Below are 25,042 nucleotides of genomic sequence, written 5' to 3'. Positions count from 1 at the left end.
ATTATAAAATGGTGAAAATTTTTACTTTAAGATGTAAACTGCACGTTATTTCCCACCTGTAACATCAAAATCATACACCACCACTCTGATCTTTAAACTGATTACTAAATTCTAATATAGGGACCTCAAAATTTGCCCTATAAAGACTATTCATAAAACAAGACTGCTCAAAAGAAATTTAAGGGGTTTCTCCAACGATTTCTTTACAAGTAGAGGATGCTGCTGGATCTTTGCGGCAGGAATATTTGCTGTTGTGGTTGTGGCGGGGAGTTCCTCACTCTGTGTTGCAGGGTGTTTAGCCTGTGTACCGGCTCTTATCCTTTGCTTATACCCATCCCCCAAGCAAGTGCCACGTTCCATCCTCTACAATTGTGACAAATAAATATACCCAAACAGGGGCTTCCCTGGTGGCTCTGTGGTAAAGAATCTGCCTGCCAATGCAGGAGACATGGGTTCAATCCTTGATCCAGGAAGATTCCCCATGCCACGGAGCAGCTGAGCCCATGTTCCACAACTACTGAGCCTGTGCTCTAGAGCCTGGGAACCACAACTACTGAGTCGGCACGTTCCAGACCCCGTGCTCTGCAACAAGACAAGCAACTGCAATGAGAAGCCTGTGCACCTCAACTAGACAGTAGCCCCCACTCACTGCAACCAGAAAAAAGCCCATGCAGCAACCAAGGCCCAGCACAGCCATAGATAAATAAATAAAATTATTTTTTAAAATATATATACATATATATACACATACCCAAACACTTGCTTGGGAAGGGAAAAGAAAAAAGGAACAGAAAGCCTAAGCTTTATACAAACACCTTCTAAAGAATAACAGAATGATACAGGCCTGAGGAATCATAGTCTGCGTTTTGATGAAGGGTTTAAGAATTTTTTTCATTTTCTTTAAAATGAAAGAAAAAAATCCTCATATTTTAAAAACATAATATGTCCCACAGAAAATAACAGACAATAACAAAAAACAAAGGAAAGATCTTGCTTTCACAGAGAGAAAATCAAAACAGAGACAAAAGGAAAACATTCAAGAGATGTAGCAGCAAACAGTCTCTAAATCTTAAGCATTGCAGTTAGGTGGAGAAGCCAGTTAACATTTTCTACAGAGTTTACTAAAAGACTGTCAAAGATAATCTCAGAAGAAAACAGTGGAGATTCAGATCATTTTGTTTCTATAACGGAAGTGTGAAAGAATTATAAACATTGGAAGAAAAGGACAAAAGTTTAAAAATTTCAGAACCACCTTAATACTCTTTTATCTTAACTAGAGACAAAAATTGTAGATTTTTGCTCAGTTACAAATTCAGGCTATTATTTACTTCAAATTCCAAATAAACTTTTATCTATTAACTTTTTCTTCTAGGAAAAATTAATTTCATAAAATCAAAGTGAAAGTGAAGTCGCTCAGTCGTGTCCAACTCTTTGCAATCCCATGGACTGTAGCCTACCAGGCTCCTCTATCCATGGAATTTTCCAGGCAAGAGTACTGGAGTGGGTTGCCATTTCCTTCTTCAGGGGATCTTCCCAACCCAGGGATCGAACCCGGGTCTCCCTGTAGGCAGACTGTAGGCAGATGCTTTACCATCTGAGCCACCAGGAAAGACCAAGTCATTCAGTAAATACTTACCGACTGTTTGCTCCTTCTCCAGCCACAAATCGTTTCTGAGGATATTTATCCTTAAGTTGTTTTAAAGTCATTTTGTTATGGGCTACAACCCAGACATCACCACCTTTTCCACCTTCTCCACCTAAGCGAGGGTAGCCCATTCCACCACTTCCTCCCTTGGTGAAGAGTCTCAGGTTATCAATGAAGTTTCCATACTAATAGAGAAAGACAGAAAAAGAACATTTGTATACCAGACTCTTGAGAGTCCCTTGGACAGCAAGGAGATCCAACCAGTCCATCCTAAAGGAAATCAGTCCTGAATATTCATTGGAAGGACTGATGCTGAAACTGAAGCTCCAATACTTTGTCCACCTGATGCGAAGAACTGACTCATCTGAAAAGACCCCGATGCTGGGAAAGATTGAAGCCAGAAGAAGGGGACGACAGAGGATGAGATGGTTGGATGGCATCACCAACTCGATGGACATGAATTTGAGTAAACTTAGGGAGCTGATGATGGACAGGGAGGCCTGGTGTGCTTCAGTCCACGGGGTCGCGATGGGTTGGACACGACTGAGCGACCGAACTGAGCTGAACTGATACCACAAGTGCTTACCAATTTTGAACTCCTTTCTAGTTCTTTGATGTCACTAAAACTCCTAAAAATATAAAAGGTTTTTCTATATGCCACATTTACTGTTTTTGCTTAGTCTACCTCCTGTCTGATCTCACTTGCCCATATTAACTCTATGTTTTTCATTATCAATTGTTGTCCTTCCTAACCTGAAGGTCTGACATTGGCCCACTTTTCAATAGACTTTCTCCCCATACTTTCTCAGTCTGTACTAGTAACTATCACCCAGGTGAGATATTCTCTATTCCAATGAGTTGGACATCTCCACCAGATGTAAGCTTAATAGTCTAAAGCAACTGAAACAAGATCTGTAACTTATACTTGAAATCCCTCAAATATATATCTTAGGTACTGAAAGGATAACAGTCACCTTTCATGTTGTAAAACAAAATCAAACTTTTCCCTAGGTAAATTCTGTTCCTCCAATGTTTTCTCAAATAATGAAACTAAAGCTTCTCTACTCATTGAGGCTACATATGGGAATCTTTATACCTGTTTCTCTCCCTGAAGCTCTACTATTTTTCCTTTATGGCACAACCTCATGCCCTAGTATCTTGACCATTAACATTAGCTCCTAACTGGTCTTTCAGCATCTAGTCATTCCTTCCTCAATACATTTTCTGTCTCACTGCCAGAGCTATTTTTCTGAAAATTGATCTGATCTCTAAACATATTTCTTACTCAAAAACCATTCATGGTTTTCTGTTTACAAAATAAAGTCTAAAATTCTCTGTGCTACAGTTGAAGCTCTTAACCTACCCTTCCAGTTTCATTTCCATTCACTCAACCCCTCCTATAGCCTCCTCCTCTTTACTCTTTACTACACAATGTACTGTCACTTCTCTGACATTCTGCTCATGCTGTTTCATCTATTTACAATATCATTTTTTCTTTTCTATCATAAACCCATCCAAATGTCCTATTTTCTGATGTATTTCTTAATTTCTCAAATTAATATTTACCACTGGCTTAGCTGGGCACTCAGTAATTTTAATTATATATCTATTATTATATACATTGTGCAGTCACATTACTCTTTGTGACTCTATGAACTACAGCCCACCGGGCTCCTCTGTCTATGGGATTCACCAGGCAAGAACACTGGAGTAGGTTGCCATTCAGTTCAGTCGCTCAGTCGTGTCTGACTCTTTGCGACCCCATGAATCCATCAGGCCTCTAGAAAGCCTACACTGCATCTAGGGTTTATTTGTTTCCCTCACTAAATCAAAAACTTCCTACTGGTCAGATCCTGTGTCTTAGCCACCTGGACTATCAAAATTCCTTACAAAGTAATTTCTTAAATTCATAGTCTTCCCGTCTTTTAGTCATTTAGTATATAGTTTTAAGTATCAAAAACATCTGGGGACTTTTTTCAAAAATACATACACTTCACTGACCATTCCGATATACTTTGGAGAAGGGGATGAGACTAGGGTAAACCAGCACATTTATCAAAAGCTCCTTTGGTGATACTGGTAAATCTCAGTCTACACTTGAGATTGCAGTGTAAGTTTCCCAGCAAAGATTCAAAGAACAGGTTTTCATTTGAGTATGGAAATATAGTCATGAAACAGTAATAGTAAGGGTGGAAGGAATATATAAAACTGAACTTAAGAGCAAGCCAGAGCATTTTTCTCTGAGAGTTTAAGAACTTACTCTTTGGTTGAGTAGTGCTAGATCAGAAATGCATCACAGGTAAGTGAAGAGGTAGATTTCCCTTGCAAAAAAAAAAAAATGGGCTGGCAGTGACTGCTACAGCAGCAGTTACACAAGTAGCCTGTAATAATATAACCAGCAAAAAATGTAGTCGTTCTTTTTTTTTTTTTGCTTAAGGATTAGTTACCCTATATGCCCAAGTACTATGCTTCACAAGTCTCTCTTTTCTGACCACCTATTTTCTGGAAAATAGCTGAATAAAGTAAAACTTCACTAACCACAAATTTACTAATCATGCCTTTCCTCGGACAAAAATAAAACTCTTGTTTTTAAAGTTCCTTTCAATATGTGACATTTTTTACTGCTCTAGATTTATCATATTCAAAGATTTATAACCCAAACTTAAAAGGAATATCCCAATCTCGTCCTTAGTAATAATGATCAAACTATGATGTTTCAAAAAACATTGCTAGTAAGGATCTTAGAGTGGTTTTTAAATCTGAAAGCATCTGCGAGTTGTTTACAAAAACGATTCTAAAACCCACACTGCACAAAACTCTTAGTTTCTCGCAAGAAGGCAAGTCAGTTACCTATTTTCGTTTACCGATAAAAATCGTCTTTACAAAGTTAGCAATAACAATGCACTCAAAGAAAAAATATGTAAAAACAAGTTATGGATATTACTACTTAAAAGAAGGAAAATACATATTTGAGTCAAAAGTCAAACCCACACTCCACCTATACCACATAGCGTGCCTAAACGGCAAGCAAGTATCCCAGCCCTCCATCTCACGTGCACACTATCCCCTGAAAAATCTCAAACCCTGTTCCAAACAACCTTCCTAACAAAGATCGGTGATGACGCCCTTCTCATTACAGGCCAAGCCCGAGTTCTCCAGAGGCGAAAAGGACTAAGAAAAATAGCAAGAAAGAGGCCCCCAGGAAGAAACACCTGCGGAAGGAGGAAAGCGAAAAACCTGCACCCTCAGGTGGGGTTAAGGCACCTGGCCTCGCACATCAGGCTGAGGGGGGTACTAGTCACGGACCTTTCTGTACAACACGCAACTGCCGCGCACCATGCCTGCGAAGGGCGAGATTCCCTCCGGCGGAAGTTGTACGCACAGAAGTACGGCGCTGCCTTTTTACGTCACCGCCGACCACCGCAGCGGAGGTGGTAGGTGGCGTTTGGCTGCAGGCTGAATAAAACGCTGAGGAAAGGTCGAGAGGCAGTGTGACAGGGGACAGTCGGGTGCGACTGTCCTGGGTGCCTCAGGAATATTTTGAATATGATGGCACTGGAACCTGGGCTGCCTTGGAGGAGTTCTTATGCTGAGGAAACCGCAAGGTACCTCAGCCTTCCCTCTTGGCGAAGTAGAGTCGGGGGGCAGCGGGGGACTCCCACGGACGGTAAAGACTAACTCGTGAAAAACTCAGAAACTCAACTTGGGGAAAAAAGAAACGTTAATTCACTGACCAGCTGAGTAATGTCTAGTGAAAGCTTCCAGGAGCTGTTTTACAATTTGGGACCCGACGGTCAGGATCTGAGTTCTGTAAGAATTTCATTGCGTTCTGTGGGGAAGGAATCTTGCAACTGTTAGTAGCTTCTAGGTGTGTTATGCGCTTCAGTCTTGTCAGACTCTTTTCGACCCCATGGACTGTAGCCCGCCAGGCTCCTTCTGTCCATGGAATTCTCCAGGCAAGAATACTAGAGTGTGTTGCCGTTTCCTCCTCCAAGCTTCTAGGGGTCCAGTAGATATTATGGGTCATTATCCAACTGGTCTGAAGCGCGCCTCAGTCCGGGCAGGACCCGCGTAGCGGCGGGGTCGCAGGCCGCCCAGCCACCCCCTCTTCTGCCTCACGCGGGAAACTGACGTACACAGTCCTGCTGGGCGGCTCTGGATTACTCTCCCAGCCTTATCATCTTTCTGAACTTAAAACAATCCTCCCATTTCTGCCCCTAACTTATGACACGATGTAGAAACTATCCTTCTCTGTGTTGATTCTTTTCCTACTGCTGCACCTCTCTCTACTCCCCCATCAATAAAACCATGCTGCTGCTGCTAAGTCGCTGCAGTCGTGTCCGACTCCTAGCGACCCCATGGACTGCAGCCTACCAGGCTCTTCCGTCCATGGGATTCTCCAGGCAAGGGTACTGGAGTGGGTTGCCATTGCCTGCTCCGCAGTAAAACTATAATTGTCATTTAATTAATCAGGATATTAGGCTGAGAATTCCCTGGGTCCACTGGTGAGTAACGGCACACTTTGACTGCAGAAGACCCGGGTTCAATCCCGGGAGGGGGAAATAAGATCCCACAAGCCCAGCAGCACGGCCAAAAAATAAAGGAAGCCAGGTTGTTACTGCTTGTATGATTAATCTTAATAACGTTTGTGTCCTTTTCGATTTTATCCTCACTAGGTCTTATAATGTCAGAATTATGTTGAGCCCGATCTGTTTATTTTCTAAGGTTTATTTCCTATTTGAACACAAGCCCAAATTGTTTCCTTTGTCATAACATTTACATGGGAACATGATAACAGCAAATAAAAATAAATGAGAAATTGATATAAAAACATTTGGAAATACTGGGGAACATTAGGTACTATAAACAAACGAGAAAACATAATATTTTTCTTGAACAAAACACCACCAGAGCCTGAAATATTTATTACAGCTCTGGTTACTAGGTAGTGAAAGAAACATGAAATGTAAATTGCTCCCTTGAAATGTGCTGCTGAAATGAACATGAGTTGAAATGACCCAGGGTGTTATCCAGACCTGATGCAGAAGACATTACTAGCTGAAAGTATTCTGACTTCTGCCACTGAGTGGATAGAATGCCTTCCCCATGGTTGCTCAGGTTTCAGTTCAGTTGCTTAGTCGTGTCTGACTCTTTGTGACCCCGTGAATCGCAGCATGCCAGGCCTCCCTGTCCATCACCAACTCCCAGAGCCTACTCAAACTCCTGCCCATTGGGTCAGTGATGCCATCCAACCATCTCATCCTCTGTCGTCCTCTTCTCTTCCCGCCTTCAATCTTTCCCAGCATCAGGGTCTTTTCCAGTGAGTTGGTTCTTCCCATCAGGTGGCCAAAGTATTGGAGTTTCAGCTTCAGCATCAGTCCTTCCAATGAGTATTCAGGACTGATTTCCTTTAAATTTGACTGCTAGAGAATTTTGTGTAATAAGCATGATCTTCTCAAATGACCAATCAGTGTAAGGTACAATTTGACTTTTTTAATGTTATAAACTAGAGTTCTAATAAGTTCATAAGTGTTTTGTTTTAGAATAACTTAAGTTTACAAGAAAGTTACAAAGATAGCCCAAAGAGTTCCTGTATACTGTTTACTCAGCTTGATCTAAAGTTAACATCTTGTATAACCATATGTCAAAACTAGGAAACTAATTTTGGTACAATACTATTATACTATTACCAAACTATACACTTTATTTGATAACACTAGCTTTTCATTGATAACCTTTTTCTGTTCCAGGATCCAACCCTGAACACCACATTGTGTTTTATAAACACTTAAGTGGCACTGGTGGTAAAGAATCCTCCTGCCAATCCAGGAGACACAAGATACAGTTTTGATCCCTGGAAATGGCAGTCTACACCAGTATTTTTGCCTGGGAAATCCTATGGACAGAGGAGTCTAGCAGGCTACAGTCCATGAGATTGAAAAGAGTCAGACACGACTGAGCACACAGGCAAGTGTGGTGTATTACTTTAAGCATAAAATGACCAAATATAATTAAACAAACAGTCTAGTATTTTATAATGCTATTTTATAATCTTTGTCACTTCTCTCTGTTAATATAGTTACTCAAGAGGTAATATACCCCAGCATTTTCTGTGATATTAACTTTCTGATACTTTCATCTATAATTTTTGGAATGAATAGTATAGGTTAGCAAGATGTAATGATTAAATTGGGTTTGTTGCTATTGTTATTCAGTCACTATGTCGTGTCAGCCTCTTTGTGACCCCATGGACTGCAGCACACCAGGCTTCTCTGTCCTTCACTATCTCCCAGAGTTTGCTCAAAATCATGCCTATTGAGACAGTCATAGTATCCATCTCATCCTCTGTAGTCCCCTTGTTTTACTTTCAATTTTTCCCAGCATCAGGGTCTTTTCCAGTGAGTTGGCTCTTTGCAGCAGGTGGCCAAAGCTGTACTGGAGCTTTAGCTTCAGCTTCAGCATCAGTTCTTCCAATGAATATTCAGGGTCAATTTCCTTTAGGATTGACTGCTTTGATCTCTTCAGTGTCCAAGGGACTCCCAAGAGTCTTCTTCAGCACCATAATTCAAAAGCATCAATTCTTTTATGCTCAGCCTTCTTTCTTTATGGTCCAACTCTCACAACCATACATGACTATTAGAAAAACCATAACTTTGACTATACAGACCTTTGTTGGCAAAGTGATGTCTTTGCTTTTTATGCTGTCTAAGTTTGTCTTAACGTTCCTTCCAAGGAGCAATCTTCTAATTTCATGGCTGCAGTCACTATCTGCAGTTTTTTGGACCCCAAGAAAGTAAAATCTGACACTGCTTTGACTTTTTCCCCTTCTATTTGCCATGAAATGATGAGACTGGATGCCAAGATCTTGGTTTTTTGAACGTTGAGTTTTAAGCCAGCTTTTTCACTCTCCTCTTTCATCCTCATCAAAAGGCTCTTTAGTTCTTCATTTTCTGCCTTTAGAGTGGTATCATCTGCATGTCTGATGTTGTTGATATTTCTCCTGGCATTCTTAATTCCAGTTTGGGATTCATGGATGGGATTCCTCCATAGCATTTTGCATGACATAGTCTGCATAGAGGTTAAATAAATAGGGTGACAATATACAGCCCTGTGGTACTCCTTTCCCAATTTTTTTTTCCCAATTTTGAGTCAGTCAGTTGTTCCATGTAAGGTTCTGTTCCTTCTTGACCCACATACAGGTTTCTCAGGATATAGGAGACAGATAAGGTGGTTTGGTATTCCTGTCTCTAAGAGAATTTTCCAGTTTGTTGTCAGCTACACATCAAAGGCTTTTGCCTTATTAACAAAATGCTTCTTCTCCACAGCTCCTCTTCCAGAGCAACCACAAGGACAAAACGTTGAAATAATTGCTTGTTTTTAGTTCTTAACCCCCCTTTCCTGCATTCCTCGACTTCCTTTCTTTTAATCACCTCTTCTTACTACAGGTACTAAGAACCCTTCTACTTTCCTATCACAGTACCTATCAAAACTGGACCTCAGGCATGGCTTTGATGCCTGCATTTTACAAGCTGATGTGATTTTTAAGTCAGTGTATTGTTCTCGGGGCATTTACTTTTAGTTTTCATCTCTAATTGTGAAATGAACAAAAAAGCCCTAGCTTCTTCTAAAAAATTTCAAACTTTAGTGTGAGAGAGCCTTCCATGGGAGATATATGTGAAAGCAGTGGAGGCTTCTTGGTATCCTTTGTATAAGAGAAGGTAGCAGCTAGCATTGTTTCTATAAGATTCAGTCTAACCTTAATTTTTTTCTTGATTCTATAACCCAAGTTAGCAGGTTTCATGAGCTTTCATACCCAAAGAAAATAATGTAACATGAAGGTCCTGTTCACTGTAGTCCTTTATCTGTATGATCTCCAGAGAAGTTTTTTTTTCCCTCTTAAACATACAGATTTGATCATATCACTGAATTCAAGATCCCCTCATGAGCTCAGCATGACTGTTGTGTGCATGTTTCAAGATGGGAACAATTATAAATTTTCTTTCTTGGTCATTCCATCTCTATATCTATTGACACCTTGATCTTGAAAAGACTTTTTTAATGGGAATATGTTGCCATCTCCAACTATGTAGCTATCTACATGTAGTAGGTACAACATATACAGCATCAGTTGTAGATACTACATCTACAGCATCAGTCCTTCCAATGAATATTCAGGACTGATTTCCTTTAGGATGGACTGGTTTGATCTCCTGGCAGTCCAAGGGACTCTCAAGAGTCTTCTCCAACACCACAGTTCAAAAGCATCAATTCTTCGGTGCTCAGCTTTCTTTATGGTCCAACTCTCACATCCATACATGACAACTGGAAAGACCATAGCTTTGATTATATGTACCTTTGCCGGCAAAGTAATGTCTCTGCTTTTTAATACGCTGTCTAGGTTTGTCATAGCTTTTCTTCTAAGGAGCAAACGTCTTTTAATTTCATATAACAATTTTTAATTACATATAGCAATTTAATTTCCTAAAATAATTTTTAAGTACATATAACAATTACCAAGTTCCTAATTTGTCCCATACACTCAGCTATGTGCTAGAACATTGCCATGGTTACTGGAATAACTAAGCAAGAATAATTAAGCATAGTAGTTGTATTAATGAGAGCAAATTTTAGCGTTAGATACCTGAATTCATAGTGAGTAGAAAAAGCTTATTTCTATTGAACAGGATTTTGCTTTGCTTTTAATGCACCCTGTTTTTAATTTGGAGCTTCCCATGTGGCTCAGCTGGTAAAGAATCTGCCTGCAATGCAGGAGACCTGGGTTTGATCCCTGGGTTTTTAATTTGAAGGATATCACTGAAAGTTTATTTTCTTGGAAATATATATAGAGAGAAATCCTAAGAAATAGTTGAATCATGTTTTTAAGACCCCCATTGTCAACCATTTGTACTGGTGGAAAAAAGTGTTTTAAAGGGCTTCTGCTATAGTATAAGTCATTGATTGCTCTCTTTTTTTATACTTTCTTTTAATCATCTACAGGTATAAGAATGGCAGTGGCATTATCAGAAGGGCCTTTGATAATGATGCTTAATGCTTGTCCAAAACAAAAGTACTCATGCAGCAGGAAAGTTGGTAGTATGCTCAGAGTTCTCATTTATCTAAACCATTTCTTTCTTATTGATATTTCATAAAACAGTAACCACTTACTAAGAAATAGAGTTCTTAGATAATTTGAATAATAATTCTTTGTAACATTCTTTATTTGGAAATTTGAGACTACTAAAAATAACAGTGTCCTGCCAGTTGAAGGGTACATTGTAGTGCTAAACTTTGAGTTACTGTGCAAGATTTTTTTTTTATGCTGTCACTTGTAATATGTTTGGTGAGAATTCTTAGGATTAAAGTTTTGATTACAAATTGTTGTTTAAAAAATATAAGAGTTTGTAAATCATTGTCCTAGGCATGTGTGTTAGACTATCACTCTGTACATGATAAGCTACAACTTTGGAATGGAACAGCATTTGTACACATTGCACTCACTGTGTAGCCTACTTGGGCTTATGACAGAGAATGTACTCTGAGATGGTGCAGAACATATAGCTTATTGGAGGACATGGTTGTGTGAGCAGAAATAAAGTTTATTGAGGACTCATTTTGTTCAAGAGCTTTAAAATATATATAATGTTTTCAATCTTTCTTAAGAGTCATAGACACAAGTTTTAAAAAATTAAATCTGTGATAATTCCATTTGGCCTTTCAGTTCATTTATTCATTCAGTCTAGCTCTTGCAAGAACACTAAATCTTTCATTTGATTACTGCAGAGCTCCCAGATATTTTGGTATTAATTTCTTATATCTATTTATTTATCTCCCATTCACTCTTCAACCCACTAGAACTTTATTTCTGTTCCTACTATTTCATGAAAACACTAAGTCCTTTTCTCAAACTGTATTTTATTTGATTGGAAATATCCATTAGAAAGGATATTAGGTATATTATATATGCCCCGTTTTTGTTGACCAAACTGAGTGCTAATAAAGAAGAAAAAATGAAGATATCAAAAGGTAACATAATCCATAGAACCTTTTATTCTACATAATGCTTTTACATACTTCTTAGTGAGAAAGATTAAGCTCAAACCCTAGTATGTAACAATACTTAGGCCAGGGGAAATTGACAGTGTTTTGTAGTTATGCTAAGCATCACCCCTCCTACCCTTGACGTTACAGAATGCTGAAACAGTTTCTGATGAGTTAGAAGAACATGGCAGTAGTTGAATAAAGGAGAAGGCTGTTTCTAGAGAGAATAAAAGGTAAGTTGTTTATTCTAAGGAGCATTATATGATGGAGTTGGTATAAGGTTTATATGTGAATGATTTAGTTACTTTTACATTGAACAAGCCCTAGGCATAATGCCTAATAAATCATATATATTATATATATTGCTTCCCATTATCTCTCTAAATTTTTTCAATAGTGGAAGCTTTCTCCCACCACTGAGTTAGAATTTTAAAATTTCTATTCTTTCTTAGATAATCAGCATTCCTAAAAATATTTTAAGGCCTAAAACACTTGTCTGGATTTGATGGCTTAGACGGTAAAGAATCTGTCTGCGATGCACGAAACTGGGGTCTGATCCCTGGGTGGGGAAGATCCCCTGGAGGAGGAAATAGCAACCCACTCCAGTATTCTTGCCTCAAGAATCCTGTGGACAGAGGAGCCTGGCAGGCTACAGTCCATGGGGTTGCAAAGAGTCAGACATGACTGAGTGACTAACACACTTTCCTGTATAGTAATTGAAACTACGTTTAACTTACAGTAACATCTTTCCTCTCTCTCAGCTATTAATGAAATTAGTTGCCCTCTTGCTAACCTTGGCTTCAGACCTTTCCAGATTTGGTTGGAGCATGAAAGGGAGGAAGAAAAATATGGTAAGAAGGTAAGGAAATCCTTACTCAAACTTTGTTTGGTGGGCTAGATTTGAGGTTCTGGGATTGAGAAATATTTAGGGCTGACCCTTTCATGGATGGTTTTGTAGGTACTGGAAGAGTCCCATCACTGGGGCCTCTCACCTCTGATTTCCTAATGGATAGATCTCTATTTGAATGGTAGATTTAGGCTCTCTCTGCCCTTGCTCCCTCCAGAAATTGGGGGTCCACATAGATCCTATCCTTGTGAATTGAACCCCTTGATCCTTTTCTGTAGACTTATTGTACTGAATCCAAGATGAGGTTTTCCTCATATACTACCCACCTCCATGCCATGGGAAACCCTCATGTAGACTTTACCTGGTCACATTTGAGACTGCTGGCCAATCCCCAAACAGCAGAACCTCTCCCCCATTACTGCCAAAGCAGTTTTTCTGCAGTCATTTTGCCTCATCACTACAGAAGTAAGACAGTAAGTTTTCTTAGTAGGTTTCTCAGAGGCTCCTTTCAGTAGGCTTCCTGGAGACACATCCAAATGAGCGTGAGGGAACAGGCATAGCCTAATCCCTACACATCCGGGATGTAGAACCTGGAGGTTCAGGAATTTTGTGATCCTTTCCTTTAAAAATCTGAATTTGGTTCTGGCACCTGACTTAGCTATGAAGTATCTCTGTCCTCTTGATATCTCAGCTGTAACTTGTCATTCAATATCCTAAGATATTCCCTTTTTGAAAAATAAGAAACTTGGAGCTGGAATTGAATTTGACTAAGATGTTAACACATTATTTTCTGTTCTTTCTTGCATCTGTGTGTGATCTCAAACTTGTCATTTCTCTTCCTGGTTAATTAATACTTTAGTTACGGGGAACTGGAGAAGGAATTAATATGAATTTTTCTCTTTACAACCTTTCTATTATAATAACTGATACGTATTTGGGGATGACATTTCCCACCTCTTTTATTCTTTTTTTCCCTTTCTGGTATATAAAAGAAATAATAACAATAATCCTTCGAGTAAATCTTGGAGGACTGATCTTGGACTGTGAACACTCTCCTGTGTGCCATTCATTTCAAATTTGGACTTCTCTTTGCCTACTCTGTAAATTGCCTCTCCAACAGTTAGGAATGATTACATCTCTTCATTAAGGAAATCATCTTTCACATGAAATGTCATCTTGTTAATATTACCCATCTTGCCATGTAATATTTCTGACAAAAAATTCTCTCATAGATGAAAGGTAGTTTCTTCCTTTTAATCAAAGGAAAATGGTGTCTCATTAGCTAATAAGCACTCATTTTTGTTAAAAGACAATAAGATCCATGATGTGTAGAAATTACAGTTCACAGAGTAGAAAAATCAATAATATTTACATCAATTTTGTATTACTTTCTCCTAACACATTAAAGTATTGAGAGAAGAAAGCAAACAAAGATTACTTGTAAAACATTGCTGTGAGGCTATATAATAAAGTCTGTAGCGGAATTAGATAGGATATAAAATTGAGTGATCTTGACTCATTTAATTTATATAGGCACATAGGAATTACCACTAAGTCAGAGCTATATTATTATTATTTCTTGTACATATCAGAAAGGGAAAAAAGAATAAAAGAGGTGGGATATATCATCCCCAAATAAGTATCATTTTACTAACAACTGTAGCCCAAGTTTATGAAAATCACTATACTAGTACTAGTCATAATGTCTGAGAATTTCACATGTTATGGAGTGGTTAAGTTGTTGGAAACAGAAAGTTGAGTTCTTTGTTCTTTCTACCTTGTATATATGTACTTATATACTTTCTTTCTACCTTGTATATATGTACTTATATACTCAATGAAGTAAAATTAAAAAGAGAGCTGACTCTCAAGATGTATCCTTTCTTTATATATAAAATTCTTTGATAACAATTCAGTCTCTACTCCCTTCTCTGCTTTTACATAATCATAAACATAAAAGGAAGGAAAAAGAAAATCCAGAGGGTAAAGTGTTAGGAAGCACCTAACTTTGCTTTCCAGAGACAACTTCAAATTCACTTAAGAATTTGATGAATCTTGTGTATGCTCCCAACCCAAAGTCCCTGTGAATATATGTAGAAAAAATTTCATTCCATTTGAGGGCATTCAAGGTTCCTGCAAAATTCATCCATATAAGCACAAGGAGTTTATGAACCTCCACTTCCTACCAGTTCTATCAGGAATCTAGTTGATTCAGTTGGCTAAACCCCCTAAATACTTCCCAATTCCAATACCCTCTCACATCTTCACTCTTACCTTTATCCTTTGCCTGGACTGTAGTAGAAGCCTCCCAGTTGATTTACCTGCTTCTACCCTTGACCCCTTTGGTTCATGCTTCACCAGAGTAACCTGTTGGATCCTTTGAAAACATAAATCAGATAATTTTCTTTTCTAGCTTAAAATTCTCTGATATCTCCTCATTGCAATTAGAGTGAAATGCAAAACTATAAAGCCCCACATGACTTGGTCCCTGACAATTTTTTCATGACATTCTCTTGACACAACACACTACCCATATACCGGATTTAAGACCTTTCTGCTAGCTATTCCCTTTGCCTGACATGTCCTAACATAGCCAGCTCTTCTTATATTCTTGGCCAACTCTTTCTTTCTCTTTTTTAAAGATTTTTTTAAAAATGTGGACCATTTTTAAGGTCTTTGTTGGATTTTTTACAATATTGCTTCTGTTTTATGTTTTTGGTTTTTTGGCTGCAAAGCATGAGGGATCTCCCCAACCAGGGATAAAACCTGCACCCCCTGCATTGGCAAGTGAAGTCTTAGTCACTAGACCTCCAGGGAAGTCCCCTTAGCCAATTCTTTCATGTCATTATAGTCTCAGCTGAAATGTCATCTCTTCAGAAACATCTTCCAGACCACCACATCTAAGATTGTACCCACCTCTCAGTTATCTTCTGTTATTTTCATAACACTTGCCACTATCTAAAATGGTTCCTTTTCTTTATATATCTGTTTACTTGTTTACTATCTGTCTCCTACCTCTAGTGCTTTGTCTACATGTTTTCCACTACAGCTCCAAACCTAGCTCAGCATCTGGCAAGAAGTGAGTGTTCATTAGATACTTGTTGAGTAAAGTGCATGATGGTTTTCTTTTATTAAAAATTATGAAATTAGTTGATGTTGTCACAATTATACTCTGAGTTTTTATAACATATGCTTGTATAAATAATAGAATTTTAATTAACACTGAGTGTCATGCCAATGAATTCAAACTAGTGGTATTTACTAAATTTAAGGAAATTACCCAGTAACATCTGTCTTACTACCACAACTCAACTCAACTCTCATGCTAGTGAGACTCAATTCTAATAAATTCCTTTTATAGATTTTTTTTAACCTACAAAATGAGGATGATGGAGGAATTCTAACATGAGTTGCTCTTGTTAGATGATCCTTCTACATATGACATGGGTAAATTCTAAGTGAGGCATTGGAGAATGACCAAAAGTAAGTAGATTCTAGAGCGCAGTTGACTGTTTATAAGAAGGGTTGTACTCAGATCCCTTGTTTTCCAAACTAAGGACAAAATTCAGTCTGTTCCCTGCATTTTGGCTAAAATTCTGCTACAAAACTAGCTTTTGTGGCTTGAAGAGTAGAGGACTGAGTTTGGCATAACTGTAGTTGCTTGAAAGTAAAGGGAAAATCCAAAGGAGGAGGGATTCAGAGAAATGAATCCTTAAATCTTTTTAATGACTCTTCTGCCAATGCCTGAATCACGCCTGAACAGGACAAACTTTAAGCCGTCAGCCTTCCAAAATATAGCCCAATCCATCAATTGCATGCTAAACCAAACAAACATACCAAAAAACAAAACAAAACAAAATCACAACTAACATTCTTTGTGAGAGTATTACAAACTCCAGTCTGTTTGGAAAATATATGTTAAGGATATACCTAAAGTTGCTAAGATAATAACATGTTAAGGATACAACCTAAAATTACTTAATAAACCAAGAAACATGGAAATTGTGACTCATTTTTGAGACAAAAGACAAATCAACAAAGATCAACCCATAGATGCCGCATATGCAGAAACCAACAGACAATGATTTAAAGCAATTACTATAAAACATATTCAAGGACATAAAAGCAAATATGTGCATTATGAATGAGCTATAGAAAATCTAACAGAGAAATAGAAACTATAACAAAAGAAATGTAAATTCTAGAACTAAAAACTGTAATATCTGAAATAAAATTTACCAGATGTACTTAACAATAGAATGCAGGTGATGAAAGAATCATTAAAGCTGAAGATAGAAATTATTGGGAATTCCCTGGTGGTCCAGTGGTTAGAACTCTGGCCTTCCACTGCAGAAGGCATGGGTTCAATCCCTGGTCAGGGAACTAAAATCCTAGATGCCAGCCAGAAAAGAAAAAAGAAAAAAATTAAATTAATAGAAATTGTCTAACCTGAGGAACACAGAGGAAAAAAATAATGAAGTAAAAATGAATGAGCCTCAGGAACTATACTGAAACCTCTAAGATATGTGTAATTAGAACCCCAGAAGGAGATGAGAGAAAGGAATAATGGGCAGAAATAATATCTAAGGAAAATGTGGCTGAATATTTTCCAAATTTGGTGGAAGATATAAATTTACACATTCAAGAGCTTAACAAACCTCAGATGAGATAACAACAAAGAAAACCACACTGTTGTATAATAATTTGGCTGTTTTTTTGTCCCTAGTCCCTAGGAGACAGCCTCTAAATCTTTGTAATTTCTTGGAGTGATAGGAAAGTCTTTGTTACTCATGGTGGGCCTCTGGGCCCACACCTGAATTTATGCTAATAAGATGACTCAGAATGGGGGCTAGCCACATGAGAAAGACAAAGCATGGAATTACAGGGTTGGGGCTTTGAGTTAGGTGTTATAAGCCCAGCCTCTGAAGAGGGCAGGATTGGCTGGAGATTGAGTTCAAGCACATGGCCAATGATTCAATCAAAATATTCAAAATTAATTCAGTCAATCAAGCCTATGTAGTGAAACTCCAGTAAAAACTCTAGTCACTGAGGTGAGCCTGATTAGGTAATTACACAGTAATGTGCCTGGAAGTTCAGGCATTCTAAAGACACAAAAGCTTTGTGTGTTGGACCCCCAGACTTCACTCTATGGGTCTTTCTACTTGACTGGTCCTGATTTATATACTTTATGATAAAATTATAATTATAGGGTTCCATCCCTAGTTAGGGAATTAGATCCAGCATGCCTCAGCTAAGAGTTCATATGCTACAACTAAAGAGCCCACATGCCACAATGAAAAGTCCCGCATACTGCAACTTAGACCTGGTACAGTCAAATCAATAAAAAAATAATCCCATGGACAGAGGAGCCTGGTAGGCTACAGTTCATGGAGTCACAAAGAGTCGGATACGATTGAGCAACTGAACATGCAAGTACAAATTCTGTGAATCATTTTAGCTAACTATAATACTTGGGGGTGTACTGGAAACCCCTGTATTGGTAGTCAGTTGATCAGAAGCGTGGGTCACCTGAAAACTCTGGAATTTGCACCTGGCTTCTGATATGAGGGTAGGATTATGCTCCTAACTTGCCAAATGTGGCCTAAATCTAGGTAGTTAGCATTGTTGAGTCCTGCCCCCCAGACTACAGGTTTGAGGCATTGCCCCAAGGTCGCAGAAGGGAAACCCAGAACTAAGTTCACCTCTAAAACTGACTGAGTCCCTTTGTAACTGTTGCCAAAAGCCCTGTTGATCATCACTAACAAAATTCCTGGCTCCCAGTTAGACAAAGATGCCCACTACAGTAGACCCCTTACAGCACTCCAACCAGTCACCTAACACCAATCTTCCAACAGGAATTTTCTTTTTCTTGAGGCTATAAAAATTGACTATTAACTCTCGAAAATGCTTGACTCTCCCTGGTCTGTCAGGAGGTTGGCCTGCTGCACTTGCAGTACCCACTTTATTCTTTGTTCTTCATACACTCACTCTTTTCTGCAGTACTCTGTGTCTTGGAGCCTCCTTGGTGATGCAGACAGAAAAGAATCTGCCTGTAATTTAGGAGACCCAGGTTCCATCTTGGGTCGGGATGATCCCCCTGGAGAAGGGCATGGCAACTCTCTCCAGTATTCTTGCCTGGAGAATTGCATGGGCTGAGGAGCCTGGTGGGCTATAGTCCATAGGGTCACAGCTGGATATGACTGAGCAACTAAAACACACTGTGTCTGGGGATTCTTTTCCAATCTGTGCTCAGATTGCCCCAACAAGCATCAGAACTGCACTACGCACACCTAGGCACATTATTATCAAATTTGAGGGGAAAATGTTATTTTGAAAGGTGTCAGAGAAAAATGACACATTGCATTTGAATTTGATTTGAATTACTGACTACCAGAACACAGTGGAGCATCTTTAAAGTGCCGGAGGGGAAGGGAGAACAAGACTGCAACAAATCAGAATTCTATATCCAGTGAAAATTACCTTCCAAGAATGAAGGTGAAATAAAATATATTTTCAGAAAAAGAAAACTAAAAGAATATATTGACAGTGGGCATGCACTATAAGAAATAGTAAGGAAGTGCGTGCATGCATGCTAAATCTCTTCAGTCATGTCCAACTCTGTGCAACCCTATGGACTGTAGCCTGCTAAGCTCCTCTGCCCATGGGATTCTCCAGGCAAGAATACTGGAGAGGGTTGCCCTGCCCTTCTCGAGGGGATCTTCCCAACCCAGGGATCGAACCCAACTCTCTTACATTGCAGGTGGATTCTTTAACCATCTGAGCCACTAGGGAAGACCCACTAAAGGAAGTACTACAGGCTAAAGAGAAATAAAAAGAGATGCAAATTCAGATCTTGTTGTTGGGGGTAGGGATGAGAGCATTGAAGATTGTAGTATCTATCATGGAATTTTAATGTATGTAGATGCTATACATTTGACAACTTTAGCAAAAACAGGCAAGGGTGAGTGAATGAACTCCTGTCTTGAATGATTTCTGTATTTGACATGAATTGACTCAATTCACAGACTACTACCCTAAGTAGTCTGTGAAAAGTTAAGGATATATATTGTGATCCTTAAAACAACCACTAAAAATTAATGCAGAGAGGTAAAATAAGGATGCTGGAATACATGTTTATACATATGCTGTGTTAGATAAACCAAATATAAAGATAAACAAATCTAAGTCAAGCTTTTTATTTCTTGTACTTATTAAATGATGACAAATATTTCTGTTAGTGGTCTTTTTTGCCAAGGGTTAAGATTATATGATCTTTTTTTCAACTTCTCTCTTCAACTCTCTCTTTTTCTCCTGCCTCAGAGTCAGTGTTTTGTTCATCTTTTTATCCTATGTTCTTGAAAAAAAAATTGCCTATTTTCCCTTCAATTTGTCAGCAGTCAGCTAGTGCTTGTTTTCTCTGCAGGGTACTTATTTGTTTCAGCTTCATTTCCTGCTGTCTTTCTTCCTAAGGTCATTGAATCACATTTTGATAAATACATTGTTATTAAGGTTTACTAGAGGCCATTACATTGGTAGATGTTTTAAATTAACGTCTTTCATTATAATGAGTCAGAAAGCCAGTGAATTGAAAAATTACTCTTTGTGTGGGTATTCAACATTAGTTAGTCAACGTGTCCTTGCTGTGTGTGGAGTGCTCTTCTGAATTCTGTGGGAGTGTGATTATGGCAGTATTTCCTGGAGATAAAGCTATATAAAGAAGAAATAGGGTAAACAGAAGTGTCAGATAAGTCATCATAAGGTAGGAAGCATGGGGGCAAATGAATAGGCTACTGGCCTGACTAACCCAGGAAATTTTCACAGGCAATACTAGAATTCTGAAAGACTTGGGTGTGCCTTGTGGAAAGTTGACAGAACTCCCTAAGTGGAGTGAATATCATGGATATGAAGGAGAAATCAGCTAAAAAATATTTATTGAGTGCTGATTGCATCATATGCCAGTCACCAGAAGAACATGAAATATAGTATTTTTAGTATTTAGATAGTATTTAATATTTCCTAAAGATAGTAGGAAAGATTACATGTTCTCATGGGGGGAAAAGACAATATATATAGTCATAGATGCCAAGTACAAATAGATACCAAATATTGTAGTGAAAAATTGGTGCTTAATTTCAGAAGGAAGGCTGAGTTAAATGGATGGGGCTTTGAAGTGGGATCAGGCCTAACATAACAGAGAAAGGGAGAGATAGAATATAACTTGAATGATGAAGTCTGGGGACAACGGGCATATGCTGGAATAAGAGGATCATGATAAGATGGTGATGAATATGTTGCTGCTGGTGATGCATGTTGGTAAACATGATACCTGGCATGGAAAGTTGCATATTATTCAGGGTTTGTTTTAGACAAAATTATAATTAGATGGATTAGTTGACTTGACTTTATAAATAACAAGTTGTTAAATCTAAGCTTCTACATGAATTTATCATGGCTATGTTTAAATAAATTGTGCACTTTTGAGTTTCATCACTCCTTCTGTTTGCCACATGAAAAATATTATTTTCTAGACCAGTTCTCCAAGTGGAGACCTATCTAGAGTTCCGATTCTTCAGCTATATCCTCTGTCTTAGTCCATTCAGGATAACATAACAAAATACCACAAACCAGCTAGTTTATAAACAACAAAAATTCATTTTTCACAGTTCTGATGGCTAGAAGCCCAAGATCAGGGTACCAGCATGGTTGGGTTTTAGTGAAGGCTCTTTTCTGGGTTGCCTTCTTCTGTGTCCTCACCTGATAGAAGGGGCCAGGTTCCCTCTGGAGCCTCTTTTAAAGGCTGTGTTTGTCACTCAGTCATATGTAACTATTTGTGACCCTGTGGACTATAGCCTGCCAGGATCCTCTGTCCATGGAATTCTTCAGGCAAGAATACTGGAATGGGTTATCATTTCCTTCTCCAGGGGATCTTCCCCACCCAGGGATCAAACCTGGGTCCCCTGCATTGCAGGCGGATTCCTTACCATATGAGCCACCAGGGAAGCCCCTCTTATAAGGCACTGGTCCCATAAACACTTTCCATGGGGCTCCATGTCCTAATACCATCACCTCTGGGGATTAGAATTTCAACATAAATTTTGGAGGGGCACAAACATTCACACTATAGCATCCTCCTTTCGGTTCTGTCACGTCATACCACCTGGAGCTTATATGGATTGATTGTTCTATCTCTTCCTTCACTGATTCCATTTGAAGTTCATGGACCCCTAAGTTTGGGCATAGTCTTCTATCTTCATCTCAACTTTATCAGTATATACTTTAATGGGAGCAATAATTTTCTATCAAAACAGAGATCTCTCAACTTAATTTTATTTCTAGCTGATTTTAGATACTCCAGAAGATCCAGAATCAATTCTAATGCAACACATCCTGGATCAAGTTTAACCTCCCCGCTAATCTTCCTTTCTGTTTTTCATATTGTTATTGTCACCCTCCAAAAGCAGGCATACCGAAAACATTAGTTCTCTTTTCTTTCTATGTCATATCAATGTGACTAGTTACTAAGCTTTGTCTTTATGTATTTGAACTATATAATCTTGTCACTGTTCTAGAAGTTTTAACATGCATTATTTGACAGAAAAGAATATGCCTAACACATTTGTTGGGAACCATAATCATTTAAGAGATTAAGGAAATTCCCTTCTAAGTTTACTAAGAATATTTGTGTTTGTTTGTTTTTTGTTTTAATCTTGAATGGGTGTTGAATTTTATCAAGTGGTTTCTCCCTTCAGTTTGTTTATGTGGTGAATCCACTAATTGATTTTCATGTGTTGATCTTTCATTAGTTAGGATAATCCCAGCTTGATGCTGATGTGTATTTTCCTAGATCCTGCTGAATTTGGTTCGATAATATTTTGTGTAGGATTTTTCACCTATCGTATTTTAGTGAGATGGTCTTGTGACTTTACTACTCTTTTTCACATTGTTCTTGTTTCTGGGTCTCAGGGCTGCGGAGGTGAGCAAGGTGAGGGCGGGGCCGTGAGAGCAGCCACCCACTCTCTGCCGGCTCTCGGTCTCTAGAAAAGGCGCGTGGTTCGGTCTGCAGGGCTGACTGCGGAGCCCCCAGCGGCAGCAGCAGGTTCCGCAGCGCCGCTGTCAGGGAGCCTGAGCCACTTGGCACCGCAGCACGGTGCCGCCTAGAAGGCTCCGCAGGGCGAGTTCAGAGTGCCCGGTGAGCGCTCGCGGCAGGTCCCAGAGCACCGCTTTTGCCTGTCACCTGCCTGCAGGGGGTGGGCTTGGCTGGGCAGGGGATGGGAGTCCCCTCTGAGACCTCTTGTCCCCCCCCCAAGCAGGAGCCACCCTCGTACCTCGAGGAAGCACAGCGAACGAACGCAGGAGATCGCACCAGGACGTCTGTCTCTGCCGCCTACGAGAGGTACCATTCCCCGCCGGCTCCCTCTGCGCGCAGGTGACCCGACCCGGGAGGAGAGCACTGGATCGGGAAAGTAACCTGAAATTCTCCGGGAAGAAAATTCTCTGGTCCCACTCAGTCCCTTTGTGCCATAAACTGGTCACTGTCAGCTTTACTTGGGAAATCTGCACAATTTGGGGGAAATCGTGTTAGCTGTGTTTGGGAAATCTGCACAATTTTCCACAGTGTGAAACGACCAGAATAACCTAAATTTAAATTTGTTTCCTTCGATTTGTCTCTTTCACCTAACTTTATTTCTTTTGGCGGGGAGGCGGGATGCTGGAGGGGCGGGGGGACTTCAGGACCGCGGTATACAGGGAAGAATATGAGTCCCATCTCCTGGATCTGTCCTGGACACTCCACTCCTGGCTGTAAAGGTTGTGTCAGGGACATTTCCAGTGCCAGCCTGGAATGATTAACTGTATGGCCATTCAAAGCGAATTTAGACATTGACTTCATCTATATGCTTCAGGCCCATTTACTGAGCAGTCAGTTTTTAGAGAAACTGGTGCACAGAATCATGAGAAAATATCAGAATTTTTCTTGAATTTCTTGAATGACATTTCTTGAATGTCATTTGTGTTGCAACATGTCATATTAGCTTCTATCATCTTTATTGTCTTCAGACTCCTGAACAACTTGAGAAAAGCCAGGGATCCACTAGATATCAGTGCATAACGTATTTTTTAATGAATATTCAAAAGTTCATCAGTAACTTTGAAACCTAAAATGGTGCTTGAGCGTTCAACACTTGATAGATTGAAAAACGCCAGTGAAACACAACCACACACTCTTTTTCTTATGGTTACACATAAAATGGGCTGCATTTTGATCCTCTTGATTGAGATGTATGGTGGTAAGAGTCTTGGATAGGGAGACAGAAGACCTAAGAACTTGCTGAGCCATATCAAGAGAATTTTTCTAACCTGTAAAAGGAAAAGGTTGGAGCACATGCTCCAAAGATCTTTGATTAAATGACTCTCATCACAACTTCATAAATATGTGTTGGATTTCAGTGACTCCTGAAGACTTTATCAGAATGTTGGTAAAGTTGTTACTCTAGTAGCCTTTTGAGGGGAGGTCTGAAAGTCAGCAACTTAAAGGAAAACCAGCAAATACATAGTAGGCAATTTTGATTTGATGAAAACCAAATATATAAGTATTTATAATTTTTAGGTTTAAACAGATCATAAAGTAATTGAATAATTTTCTTTTTAAGCTAAAAACATATTTCTTCTTTTTTTTTCTGTACAGAATATGGATTTTGCCACAAGATGGTTCTACCTGCCTTTGGGTTGCATGTTGCTGATCCATCTGACTCATGCTGACTTTGAATTTCAAAAGGGTGTACTTGCCAGCAACAACCCAGGGATCATGGAAGACATTGATCCCCAGTGCTGGAATACGTGCTCTTTGACATTGATAGAGCTCAAGGAACTCAAGATAGAGCACAATGTGGATGCTTTCTGGAATTTCATGTTGTTCCTGCAAAAATCCCAGTGGCCTAGACATTATAATGTCTTCTTAAGCATAGCTCAGGATTTCTGGGACATGTATGTAGACTGCTTGCTTTCAAGATCTCATGGAATGGGCAGAAGACAGTTGATGTCTCCCAGGTATAATTTTCTACAGAAGATAAGAGAATTTAAATGTGTACTGAGATAATAGCAGTTTGGTTTTTTTTAAAATTCAACATTTAATCTTTCTGATTTTTAAAGTTTATCTAATAAGCTAGCAAATTTGCCGTATTTTTCCTAATATGATCAGCTTTGATTTTCATTTTTGCTGATTTTATATTGTTTAGAAGTCATGGGAGCTCTGATGTGCAAATACTTGATTCTAAATGATCTTGGAATATAATATATTTTGGTAATCATTAAATAAATATCATCTTATTTTTTCCCATGAATAGTTCTGAAGAAAGTCATTTAGCCCTGTAATTATTCATATTACATTTGTTAAAAAAAAATTTAAACATCAACATGTGTTTAGACTTCTGAAATTAATTTTTTCAGTAGGGTTGCTTAAAGGGAGGGAAACTTAAGAATCATATTAAAATAAGTGTTAACAATTTTTCCTCTCT

At 38.9% G+C, this 25,042-nt stretch overlaps 2 protein-coding genes across 9 annotated transcripts in view; one reads left to right on the top strand and one right to left on the bottom strand.

Annotated features, from left to right (window-relative positions):
• GTPBP10 (GTP binding protein 10) overlaps positions 1-5,072 on the bottom strand; it is a 27,905-nt gene extending 22,833 nt beyond the window's left edge. Inside the window, exons 1-2 of the mRNA XM_065939866.1 lie at positions 4,952-5,072; positions 1,637-1,830 (exon numbers count right to left, since the gene is read on the bottom strand). Of these exons, the coding sequence (XP_065795938.1) occupies positions 1,637-1,830; positions 4,952-4,984 (227 nt within the window). The 5' untranslated portion in view covers positions 4,985-5,072. The remainder of the gene's footprint in view (positions 1-1,636; positions 1,831-4,951) is intronic.
• Positions 5,068-25,042, top strand: FAM237B (family with sequence similarity 237 member B). Of its 8 annotated transcripts, none has more exons than XM_065939871.1 (5): positions 5,068-5,250; positions 11,834-11,916; positions 12,488-12,542; positions 22,841-22,923; positions 24,214-25,042. In XM_065939871.1, exon 5 carries the CDS (start codon positions 24,217-24,219, stop codon positions 24,622-24,624), a length of 408 nt encoding a protein of 135 aa, XP_065795943.1. In that variant the 5' UTR covers positions 5,068-5,250; positions 11,834-11,916; positions 12,488-12,542; positions 22,841-22,923; positions 24,214-24,216; the 3' UTR covers positions 24,625-25,042. The 8 variants fall into 8 exon arrangements, with proteins under 8 accessions (XP_065795943.1, XP_065795942.1, XP_065795946.1 ...); XM_065939870.1 differs by having other exon boundaries at positions 12,445-12,542; XM_065939874.1 differs by lacking the exon at positions 11,834-11,916 and having other exon boundaries at positions 12,445-12,542.

This window comes from Muntiacus reevesi, chromosome 6 (genome assembly GCF_963930625.1).
Source record: "Muntiacus reevesi chromosome 6, mMunRee1.1, whole genome shotgun sequence".
NCBI lineage: Eukaryota > Metazoa > Chordata > Mammalia > Artiodactyla > Cervidae > Muntiacus > Muntiacus reevesi.
The sequence above is the reverse complement of the archived record's forward strand: the minus strand, read 5'-3'. Positions and strand labels throughout refer to the sequence as shown.